The sequence below is a fragment of the Amphiura filiformis genome, chromosome 11 (assembly GCF_039555335.1).
Source record: "Amphiura filiformis chromosome 11, Afil_fr2py, whole genome shotgun sequence".
Taxonomy (NCBI): domain Eukaryota; kingdom Metazoa; phylum Echinodermata; class Ophiuroidea; order Amphilepidida; family Amphiuridae; genus Amphiura; species Amphiura filiformis.
In genome coordinates this window covers 30,494,690-30,507,441 of record NC_092638.1, presented here as the reverse complement: position 1 = coordinate 30,507,441, position 12,752 = coordinate 30,494,690, and the positions used below count along the sequence as shown (strand labels likewise).

General features: G+C 39.2%; 1 protein-coding gene across 1 annotated transcript; it reads left to right on the top strand.

Annotated features, from left to right (window-relative positions):
• The first annotated feature begins 701 nt into the window (after window positions 1–701).
• On the top strand, window positions 702–7,701 carry LOC140164711 (UDP-glucuronosyltransferase 2C1-like). The gene is made up of 4 exons (XM_072188066.1): window positions 702–2,025; window positions 4,500–4,719; window positions 5,431–5,653; window positions 6,941–7,701. The coding sequence occupies exons 1-4, from the start codon at window positions 1,084–1,086 to the stop codon at window positions 7,206–7,208; spliced, it is 1,653 nt and encodes a 550-aa protein (XP_072044167.1). The 5' UTR covers window positions 702–1,083; the 3' UTR covers window positions 7,209–7,701.
• The last annotated feature ends 5,051 nt before the right edge of the window (window positions 7,702–12,752 follow it).

Here is a 12,752-nt window from a genome sequence, read left to right as displayed (position 1 = left end):
TCAGTAAACTGAAGGGAATACGTGTTTTGTTAAAAAATTATATTTTCAAATAATATCAAGAACAGCAATATCCACAACAAATTTCTACATTACAACCGAAACGCTTTTCAAAAACAAATCACAAGGTATGTTAATGGTCCCATGCAACAATCGTTTGGAGCCAAATATAATGTCAAATGGAAACATGCGTGAGCGTAAATGGCAATGAACTCGGGACATCGCAACAAATGTTTAAATTGGTGTCAGATCTGATATATTAAAGGATAAAATAATGAATTATCACCTATAAAATTAATGGCTTTTATTCGAACCCTTATTTGTTATGTTGCGATGTTTAATTTTTAAGAAATAAATTAATTATCGGAAACTTGGAGAGGAAGCGCCTCCTTTAAGGGGCTGATCCCTTAAGCGGTCAATCAACCGTAAATAAGTGACAAATTACGCATGTGTTTCGGTAAAATCTATTTTAGGACGATGCAGGATAGGGTTTCATATAGATTTACTATTATGTGAAACCATTTCTTTTATAGGACCGTTTACAAGCATTGGAATTTAACTTTATTTGACAGTAAATTTAGGAATTGGAATATAATCACTGATAACAGTAACAGATCTACCGTTGGTAAATAGCTTCTTATGACTTGAAGTGATTTTTACCATAATTGATTCAATTTGTCATTTTGCTCTCTCAATTAGCTTCGGATTATATGTTTAGCAGCTTCCGCCTTTAGTTCTAACTGCAAAAATATTCTGTTTTGACTTAACTGATCAAGGATACATAATATTCACTGGTATATCCGACGTACTTGACCCACAAACGTTCCGGTATACTTGTCATCGTATTGTTATATACTGCTTAATTTAAGGTAAGGAATTCTACCATGCATGATGTGTTGACGATATACCATGTGGATACTATTATACTGTTCACCAGTGCAGGGACCAGTGCTATATATAGAGAGTGTCCGGACTAGCAAGTGTCAAATTATGCTGAAAATGAGACCAAAGTGAGCTCAATAAACGCTTTCAACTAGGAAAGCACAGACAATGTGAAATCGCGATCTACCTATCGTTGGTAGTACTATGGCAGAATTACTTCGGTGGTGTTTGTTCCTATGCAGTCTACATAGCCTTTGGTTTACACTACTGTTAACATGGTTAACCCTGTCAATTTCCGCAGCAACAACTTCTAATCCATCGGCCAGAGAATATGTCGACCAACCGCGTAGGATACTATTACCTTTGCCATTGCTAGCTAAAGCTGGAAGCCACTGTTCTCCATTGCGAGTCATATCGTCCGCATTAGCCAAACGAGGTCATTATATCAAGCTTCTACGAAGTTCAGAAGAGCCATGTGGTATCCTGGATGGCTTCAATGCTTCTGAAGTTCTTGAATACAACGTACCAGACAACAGTGCGGAATTCAAGCTTGCAAGAGCCAAAGGACAGGAAGTTGCGGCAAGTCATGATCAATTCGGTCTGGAGAAGATCAGGTTCTTTTGGAAAGTGTGTGGAGTATTTGCTAACAGGTGTAGGGATCTCTTAACGAAAAAAGACCTCTTGGAGGATCTTCGAAATCAAAATTTTGATATAATTATAACAGATTTATTTTCACCTTGTTATGCATTACTAGCCGAGTATTTAAACTTGCCTCTTATTGTCGTAACTACAAGCCGTGAATACCCTATATTTTATCGCCAGATGTTCGGTTTTCCGAGTGAGCTCAGCTACGTGCCCGAATATGGATCGGGTCTGTCATCCCAGTTAGATCTAATCGGAAAACTGAAAAATATTGCTTCAAGATTTATGTGTAGGATAATGGGGTATGCATGTTTGCAATATTTCAGAGCGGTTCAGTTCGAATTGGATATCAAGCCCAGTTCGTCATTGAACACCATTATGTCGAACAGAACTAAGTTATGGTTAAGTTATTCCAGTTTGGCCTTAGATTATCCTGAACCAGTGATGCCTAATACTGTATTCGTTGGTGGAATGGCTATTATGGAAAATAAACCTCTTTCAAAGGTAAGCACAAGCAAGGTTAGAATACGAGACTACTATAAACCATCAATATTAAACCCGTGTGCCTTACAAAGGGCATTGAACAGATTTTCAGTAAAATAAGATCTCATTAGATTCTTAGTCTATTAATTTGATCTGAAATCATGTCAAATTTGAGCATAAATTGGACACTATTATGAAAAGGTTTGACAACAAAAACGATTCTCTTATTAATGTATCTACGCACAGTTTCCACCTCGATACACCCGAGCACACAGATATTTCCAGCGAGTCTAGCCTAGTACGCAGTCTGTGTTATACTACACGGTTGAGTGCATAGCATCATAAGAGCTGTGTGAGATCTAGTGGAAAATGGGATTCTGTGATTGGTTGTCAAAACCTCAAGTGTTCCCTTCATCTAATCAGATATTTATATCAAACGAAAGCTAACACTTACCCCTAAAACACTTTCCCCATTAGGTTAACAGATAACGCAATTCAATGTTATAGCAAGGCGAATGTGGTAAATCTGTTGAAACTACCTATTCAAGCACATTGTTTGACCAAAATATAGGTTTTAAAAGTCAAAACCTTAAGTGTTCCTTACAATATTTTTCCAATTTTATGTCATTAAATGAAAGAGCACACTTACATTGTCCATACTAGTCTCATTTTAATGAGCAATATTGTCAATTCTCTTTAAATTGTGCAAAAATTACTATTTTCGCCTGTCATACGGTTGTGGATTCAATGAACTATGAATTTGCTAAAGAGCGCTTACAAATTGATATGTTAGTGGTTTTTAGCGGGTTCGCCGTCGGACATGTTTAGAACTGTTTTCGTCAGGAGCAGCTCTGACTTCTTCAGTACAGAGTACCTAAGAATGAAACATTGTGGCCGCCCCTTGTTTACTGATAGCTGTAGCTCTGAAAAGAGCCGTTCACTGAAGACTGCCCCTTGTCAACAGAGAACAAGCAGATCTCGCATATCTGCTAAATATGAAGGTTTAGTGGCTCTGAAAAGAGCCGTTCACTGAAGAACGCAGTATTAACTACTATTCGGGGCAAATTTGACATTATCTCTGGTCAAATTTGACTAGAAATCTAGCGAGATCTTATTTCAATCTAGTCAAATGCGACTAAATCCTTTTAAGGGAGGAGGGCCAGCATAGTTCACCGAGCCTTGCCAAGCTTCGCTGCCTAATAACGCATTCTAGCAAAGGGTACACGTCTTTTGACAAAGCCCAAGCCAATAAAAGCCTGTAGAAAAACGTGTCAGGCCTCGCTGAATTTTACACACACCGCTCCAATACCACCTTTGACCAAAAACCGATTGAATTTATTTTACGAACATGCTTGAATTGACAACCCTTTGACACTTTGTACGTATTTGCACCACTTGCACAATTAATACTGACTTTCTATTGACTGCAGACAACGACCCGAGACATGCTATGACCACTTGAGCATTTGATGAATTGGTCGTTCTGTACTTACTGAACACAAAAGAAAATTGATCCTGCTGCTTTGCTGATGGCGCCGATACATAACAGCAAACTGGTATACTGTTCGCCTGTTAGTATCGAAGACTCTGGCAAAGGCGAGCCTTAAATGAAGGCAGCAAAGCTTGGCTGAGCTCAGCGAACCATTTTAGCTGTACGCCCTAAGAATATGCGATTCGCTAAGAGCGCCGGGGTAGCGACCAAGGCAACACGGCTTTCTAATAAGCATTCGATAACGTCGCCCTCTCTAGTCAATATAATACAGCTTATCATACAGTATGCTATTCGTCGCTATGCGATAATCACGATGATATCATTACCGGTGTTTTCCGCATACTTGTACTATAACTTGTTCCTATACATAGTTGTGAAATGCTTCAATTACACTATTCTCCGAGCGCGAGCAGCGAAAATGGCAAAAAGGCTTTGCATTGCAAAATCGTCAAAAGTCACTCTCTGTAGTGATTATAATACAATTTGGGACCGGGTTATAGTTATTTAGGATTCCTCCGTATGCATTGGTATGGAGTGATCATGACGAATGCATATGTCAACATAATGCATAGATTCATTGAATATCAGAATTATGAAAATAAGCGCAATAATAAAATCATTGTAGACCGTGGTGTGGATTTCCGATTAGAGTTGGGTACTTTCCTCCAGAGCGTGAGGTTCGCTAAAATACTTGTCGATAAGTTCCTCAAGACCAGGGGTTTGTTCCAAATCAGTAGCGTAACTTCAGTTAATTCCAAACCAATTCAATTGACCTGCGCCGGATGATCAGTTCATGATTATTATGACATAACCACATTTTACTCCCATCTAGTTTAAAATCTAAATTAGTTTATTAGACCTCAAACCGTGATGTTCGTTTCATATTGTGGCAATGACCCGCACGAGCAGGCATTTTCACTCTAAGAACGAGCAATCTGGTTACGATTTCATCTGCCAAAAGCTCGATACTGTGCTAACTAATATGTGTTTTTTCATCACACAGGAACTGGAAGAATTTATCCAAGGCTCAGGAGATCACGGACTAATTATATTTTCATTGGGTTCCATGATTAGTTCACTTGGAGATCACGTGAATTCAATAATAGCCAACACATTTCGTCAACTGCCACAGCGCGTTATTTGGAAGCACGAGGGTGTTGTACCACAAGGAGTTGGCAACAATACCTTGGTCTTGGACTGGATACCACAAAATGATTTATTAGGTAGTATTTTGCGTTAAAAGTGTAAACTACCTAGATTACTTATTCTTAGAGAGTTTGCGATTTCCAAACGTACATATCGTACGCCCGTTTAATGTACGTATGATACGTACGTTGGAAATCGCAACCTCTTTCTCTCTTATTATCGTCAAGCTGTCACGTTAGCTCAATCGACAAGGTGTTCGACTATGATGCGAGAGGTTGCGGGTTCGAACCCGAGTGGTGGTTAAGTATGCCCTCGTGGAAAATTGAGTTGGCTTGAAAATCTTCTGGACAAAGAACTTACTGATAAATTGTCTCGTTGTAACTTGTACGAAATCTGGGGAGCTGATCCTGGCTGCGAAGGTCAGTTCTGGAATGTTTAGGGTGCACACTTTTAAGCAGCAAAGTCTTGAGTTGTTGTTAAATGGCCTATGCAATGGTGTGGGCCGTAGTGGTCAGCGACAACCTGTAAAGTGTCCCGAGGCTGGTGGATCAATGTCTAGACGCGGCGTAGTGCATATATGCGTAACGCGCTAGAAATCCTTGTACAGATAGGTTTGCGCCGGGTTCGGCTGCAACCGGCCTAGTTGATGCAATATGACTCTGGTGATTCACCAGTGGCAGCAAAATTACAGCACCTTGAAACATCTGAAAAAGATGCTCCATGTTATATCCAAGATTTAATTTTAATTCATTTAATTTAACTTTCTGAATTCCAATTTATAAACACAGGTCATCCCAAAACCCGCCTGTTCATCGGGCATGGTGGTATCAATGGTGTCTATGAAGCCTTGTATCATGGAGTCCCTATGCTGCTGATTCCAGTCATGTCGCCGGACCAATGGGACAACGCCGTCAGGGTTGAATCCAAAGGATTGGGCAAATCTATTGATATCAGATCGATTTCAAATGAAAGCCTTTATAATGATGTCACTGATGTTTTACACAATAAGAGGTAAGCAATGCATATTTGTTTTTGTTTTTAATTTCAAAAAGTTTGATTCAAAACCCTTCGGATTTTTATAAGAACCTCCTTTGGGAATCCCTACGAAACATCAATCCCGGTGTCAAGTTAGAAGTTTTTGCATACGTTTTCCTGTTTCGACAAGCGCTGCAATTTTGGTTCGTCGTGGTTCCTAGCAGGGGCGTAGCAAGAGCCTCGGGGGCCCAGGGACAGAGCGGGCCCTTATAGCGGGACCGGATTCACCATTGGGCCAGAGGGCCCTCAAAATTGCCCTGTTCCTTTTAGCCCTACAACACCATGTTTTGGACCAAAATATGGTAAAATTGCACAATTCTTCGCGCTTCAAGCATCTCATATAACACCTCTTTACATAGCAAAATTCACCTTAATTCGCGCAAATGTCCTAGTAAGATCGGAACAAAATATGCTTATCTCCCTCTAATTTGCAATGCTTCTGTCACCACTGTTGATCTTATATATAAATTTTTGGCCTGGCCCAGGTAAATTCGGCCTTGCCCTTTAGCATCTCTTTAATTAATCAGCGCTTATTTAATTTTCTCTTTTGCTTGGGGTCCCTGAATCCTCGTCGGGGCCCATGGACTTCGTCCACCCTGTTCCCCCGCTTACTACGCCCCTGCCCTAAAGAGAACAAACATGACAATGGCCTGAACAAAGCTAATCACATTAGTGGGTAATCAAAGCCGAGAACTGAATGTCGCGGCGGAGAACTGGAAACCAAGCGTCTTTAACAACGGAATTTCGTCTGCAAAACATTAGACGATAATAATGGTCTTAGAAGGCCCTTATAATATTCCGACGTTTTTTACCGTTGCGGCAGACGCCGCGTTATCAGTTGTTCGCGGCGATTTTCTGTTGTTCGCTGCCAACCTTCGATTCTTTCCCAGGGCCGTAGCCATTATTTTTGTACCCATTTGCCAATTTTGCGTCCCATTTTTTTAAAATCATTTTAATGACACTTTACTCTTTGTTGTCCCCATTTTCGTCACTAAAATGTCCGTGAGGACAGATTTCCCCCGGCTCCCCCTGGCTACACCACTGTTCTTTTAGGCTCAAATGATTCAAGCATTTGTTCGCCTTTACTGATAGACGCTGAAGTACACGCTATGGAAAACTTCAGTCGCAACGGCAAAACGTCCACAAGACCCTACCAAAATTATTAAGCAGTTAAATTGATGTGAATGTATGTCAAATTATTCTGTATGATATAAACATATTTACAATAACGTTTTTTTTTTCTCGTTTGCTTGGTCGATACAGGTACCGCGAAAGCGTTTTACATCATTCAGCAATTTTGCGCGACTTACCAACCGGACCTGACCAAGCCGTTTTCTGGATAGAACACGTCCTTAAATTTGGTGACAAGCATCTACGTGCGAGTGTATTTGAGCTGAATTTCATTCAATACTACCTAATTGATGTCGCATTGGCTGTTCTACTTGTAGTGATAATCTCATTTTTAACTTTGAGATTTATATTTCGGTTATGTTGTGGAGCTTGTGTAGGCAAAAAACCGAAAATTGAGTAAAAATGGTAAAAATGTTAGAAAAGATTACGGGTATTAATGACCGCACAATAAGGTCCTAGTTCTTGCCTGCTATTATGTTATGGTTAATTTGACATATTGCTGACTAACAATTACCAAATGCCGGCGATATGAATAAAAAACATTGGCATCCCATAAAAATGACCACTTATTCAGTTTTAACACGTCTGAAGCGACCCAATACGTTCAACCCAATATGTACATAGCCTACGTTGTACGTATTGGGCTATACTACTTTGTCATCCAATATGCAAAAATGTATGGGATACTGTTCAGCATCTCATGTTGACATGTTCAGTCGGAGGGCCATCATGCGCGTTTTCCGTTAAAGGTCAAATTATTAACGGACGCGACCTTGGCAAAAATGACCGTCGCACTCTTGGGTATGCTTTTTTACTTTTCCCGCGAAAAATTTCGATTTGAAATGTATCGTATTATGTGTAGCCAATCATCTTGGGCAATTAACAAATAAGTTTTAGTGAAATACGCGCGCGCAGTTTAACACTGCTCGCATGAACCTTCTCAATCCTGTTGTCGCATGGCCTACTGTTTACTGGTATTTTTCCGTCTTGTAAAATACCCTTTTCATCCCGGCAGGTTTTTGTCTTAACCAACCAAAAATCTAGATTTTTTAATATGAGGATAATAAGCCATGTTTCTAATCATATGCAAATTCCTGATTTATGAACTCGCACCATTTTTAAAATAACGCAGTTTTTCTTACTCTTTTATCTCAATTCATGACAAAAATTTGTGTTTATGTGCCCATATCATATTCCTTGCAAAGTTACGGTATTTTTGTGAACATATATGGAATGTTGAAAGCCTTTCTTGTAGTTATATATAAAATATATAGCTATTAGGAGTTGTAGAGAGAAATTTGGAAGCTTTTAAAACTGCAACCCAAATCAAGCAAATTTAAATTTACGTTGTGTGCGTATTCATAGCGTACAGTTTAATAATAGCGCGTCAAAGTTGAATGGCCCTCCAACTGTGTTTAGAATCGCGCAATCTCTTCCTTTGGAATACAGCATCTCATTTTGGTCAAAAAATAAAAATAATAAAAAAGGGTGACGGGCTTCTGTTAAGGTTACGCATTGCTTTCTTGCCCTGCGGGGCTATTATATATTGGATCCCCATTATCCATTAGTTGCAGGTTCTAACTATGAGAGTTTCCGGCCTCAGCCATGCCGTGCTTGCGGCCTTGATGTTTTTTAGGGCTGGGGGTCACGTATCAACAAAAAATATCATGACCGCAAGCCCGGCAAGGCTGAGGCCGGAAACTCCCATACTGAGGACTTGCAATTAACGAAGGTTTCAATATATAATGGCCCCACAGGACAAGAAAGCAATGAATAAAGTTAAGTTATCGATAGCCTGTCATTTGTTTCTCCTTGTACCCCTTTCCCCTTCTATTTACCCCTTAATTTCCCTCATTCTTCAGGCCCTGCCCTCTATCATGTCCATCGGGGGCTAATTTATAGTTTAGCTTGATCGGTATTGGTAGCTATTGGTTTTGAGCGCTATTTGTTTTTTCTTTAAGTAGCCCCGCGGGACAACCTTGAAGAATACTGTTTTTGAGCAATATTGGTTCTACGGCCGATACCGCCACAACCTTCCCCATACCACATTAGCAACTTTTACTTGTCAAATTACTAGTTTATATATGTTATTGTGGCAAACGCTTCAAATTTAATATATACATGAGATGTTATCCTCCAGAGAAAGAGATGATGCTCATGCACGATTCTAAACATGAGATGCTGTATCCCATGTATTTTGGCTTGTTCTGCTACTCAAATTGGTTGACTTTTACGCAGGTTATTGAACTGCGACCGCTTTTGTTTGGAAAAAGGGCCAACATTTTCACAAACCAGCGCACAGCAGTATACGTAATAATGACCAGTTTCTAAAAGTGTTGAAAGAATAAAGTAAAATAACTTTAATGCACAGGCTATGGAAGCCTGACTTGACCTACCTTGACCTATAGCGTTCACTCCAACTTGGGGTTGAGTGGTGCCATCTGTTTCATGATGTCCTGCCACTTTCTTCTGTCTTGAGCTAGCCTGCTAGCTTCGACCAAAGACCTTTACTTTGCTACAGTCGGTTTCCAGGCAGTCACTCCATCTTGTTGGTGGTCTCCCTCTTGAGCGTTTGTCATGGATATGTGCCTCACGTGCTAATTTGGGAAAACGTGATGGTGGCATTCTCTGGATATGGCCGAAGTATCGGAGTCTTTTTGTTGATATTCTGTCCAGGATGGTAAACTCCATGTCAAGGCTTGTGCGAGTGGTGGTGTTTCTGATCCTTTCGAGACGTGACACTCCCATTATTTTACGAAGGCACATCATTTCAAATGTTTAAAGCCTAACTACCTTTTAGAAATAGCCGAGTAGGGGGATTTCAATCAAATATTTTTTGTGTAGAAACTAGCTTCCGATGTACAAAGGAATATATTAATATAAATGTTAAGCCTACACAATATATACAGATTGGTGGTATCCAATCGCGTTATATTTAATCTGGTATAGAACGCAGATTATTTATCTTAATTTTATATACGCTAAATTGTTTTTTGAATTGAGTGAAAATGAAGACTGAAAAGATGATGAAATATCTATATAAAAACTCTGTAGTGAACCACTAAAAATTACTGTTTCATTTTAATGTTAATCGTCGAATTTCTTAAAGGAACTTAGGGCATTATGAGTATTTCTTTGCGTAAACTGTCAAAATCCAAAATCATTAGAAGTAATAAGCCAAATGACTCATAAGTGTGAAAGATCGAGTCATTAGATTAATAGTCATGCGTCAAATGACTCAACAAAACATAAATGTGTGTCAATACACAGAAAAACTATAAAGACTAATCATAAAACACATGGTTTTATGAGAAAATTATGTTACAATGAGTGTATTGTAGTGCTTTGACTCCTCTCCGATCTCTTATCGTCACCTTTATTAAAGTTTGGCTTTGACGCTGTGAACAATGTCACACGAACTGTTGGCTACTATGCCTTTCGCCTGCTCCACTAACTTTAAAATGTCTCTCCTTCGTACATTAAATAATTAAGACGTTTGGAATCTCCGACTCTATTAGAATGATCAATGGCTCCGTTGTGATGAATTTTTCTTAGTCGTAAGTTCCTGTTAAAAACCAGGAATTGTGCCTTTTTACAGCCTTGTTGGGCAGCATGCTGTGGATGAAATGAAAATAGCGATATATTCTCAAAATGGCCAACAGTGTATTACGATTATGTCACGTTCGGCATACTAGTACTTGATATTTAAGAATCAAGACTCAACTACATACTGGAATCAAACACTTTAAAAGGAAACTTAAGGGCGCTGGTAGCAACGTCTGCACAGTATCAGACATATCGAATTGCATTCTGAATATGAAGAATGTCCTTCTGTTATCAAATAATTTTGATTTTTTTTAAATTCGCGATATAATACACATTTTTTGGCAAATTATTAAAAATTTATATTTTTGATATTTAACAGTCCTCTAAGAAAAATTTATAAAATCTAATCATTGATCGATAATCGTCCTACATTCACATGTAGCAAGTTGTTTTCAAATAAAATAAAGTAAATAAATAAACAAGAATGTAAATTTCAATTATATTTTTGAGCAAGATAATTCTTCTTGGGTAGCAGGTTAACTTCGTAAATTTTACAAAAATAAAATGAACGGACTTTCCTGTTATAAGTAAAGCAAAGTAGGCGTAACAGTACACTCAGGTGCCAATTTGTGACCTGATACCACGAAATGAGCGTAAAGTCGCAAGTTGGTAGTTTCGAGACGCCCTGGCTACTGCGTTGGTGTTCTTTGTTTGCCGCGCACCTGTTCAAGCCAATGATATGTCTGTATGATCTTCGTGAATGGGGGCACAATGGTAATTCACGACGGATATACTACAGGCTTGTACAGGTGCACGGCAAACAGAGAGCATCAACTCAGTCAGCCAGGATGTCTCGAAACTACCAACTTGCGACTTTATGCTCATTTCGTGGTAGCAGATTTCATTCGATTTCCTACATACTGGCTCCCCAATAATTAATGTAATATAAATTCAGTTCCAGAGCAACTTGTATGCCCGACGAGCGATGACCAAGTAGCTTTTCACCGCGCGCGTTATACCCCAGCTTAGGGGTGGTGCAATAATTATGTGTACCCCAGGGGGTGAATTCTCAAAATGGTCTGCCAAAAATCGCTTGCCCCCCTTTGGCCGTGCCAAAAATCATTGCCCCCCTTTCGACGTGCCAAAAACCTTTGCCCCCCCTTTTGACGTGCCAAAAATCTTTGCCCCCCCTTACACATGCAAGATTTTGGGGAACCCGAATTTAAAACCTTAAATTGTCTTAACATATAATGCGAGCGCAGCGAGCAGGAAATTTTGCATATTTGAACGTCTTCGTAACGTTTTCCTACGCCTTTTTAGGGCGTAATATAGAAACGGTGCCCAAAATATATGTGCCAAAAATAGCTTGCCCCCCCCTTTCGACCTGCCAAAAATTGCTTGACCCCCCCTTTCGACCTGCCAAAAAATGCTTGCCCCCCTTTTGGCCTGCCAAAAAATCTTTGCCCCCCCCCCCCCTATAATTCACCCCCCGGGGGGTACACATAATTATTGCACCACCCCTTACACGTCTACTCGAAAATTAAAGGTGTTGTAGAGTATAACAACCTTATCTAAGGTAAAATAAGACATTATTTACAGCTTGACGGTTTTATCTATCTAGTCCTAAAACTGCGGATAAATACATGTATAATGTTATTTGTTATTTTATGCATATTTCGCTTGACCGACCAATGACCATATAATATTTCAGTTTTTAGATATTTGCGTTTTTAGATATATTCATTTCAGTTTTTAGATATATTCGTTTGAAACGCTCATCAAACGAAAACACAAGCCACAGGATAATTGTTTAACACATCGTGATTTCTCCTCGTTTCTGTCTGTTCTTGTAACTCGTTTTCTATATCATAGCTAAGATATATCACTAATATTGGCACAAATCGCTTTTAAAAGAGCTGAACAGAAGTGATAAGGAGCTTGAGATAAACAAGATTCATCTGCAGGTCTCGTGCATGGTAACTGCAACAAGGTCTAAATTGTCAATGACGTCTTTTTTGCGGTAGCCACATAAACTCATCATCCCATTAATTAATATTGCCCAATATAATTGAACGTTTGTTGGCCGCTGTACAATCTTATTTCACTTACCATGCTTACTGACTGGTATTTTGCGTTATTATGACATGTTGTACAATTCCTTCAGGTTGTAAACTTACGTTTCTGTAAGCTGAATTATTACAATTAATATAAATTTCACAAATTTGGTGATTCCGAGGCATCCAATCTGGATACCATGTCTTTTGGAAAACTAAACAACATCACGAAGAACAATAAAATGCCAACTTACCTGTAGCGGTTATATTAACCAATGCGTCTTACTGGCAATAACCTATGGAGCAGAAAATGGGTATGACAAGAAACATGGAGCAGAAGCTCA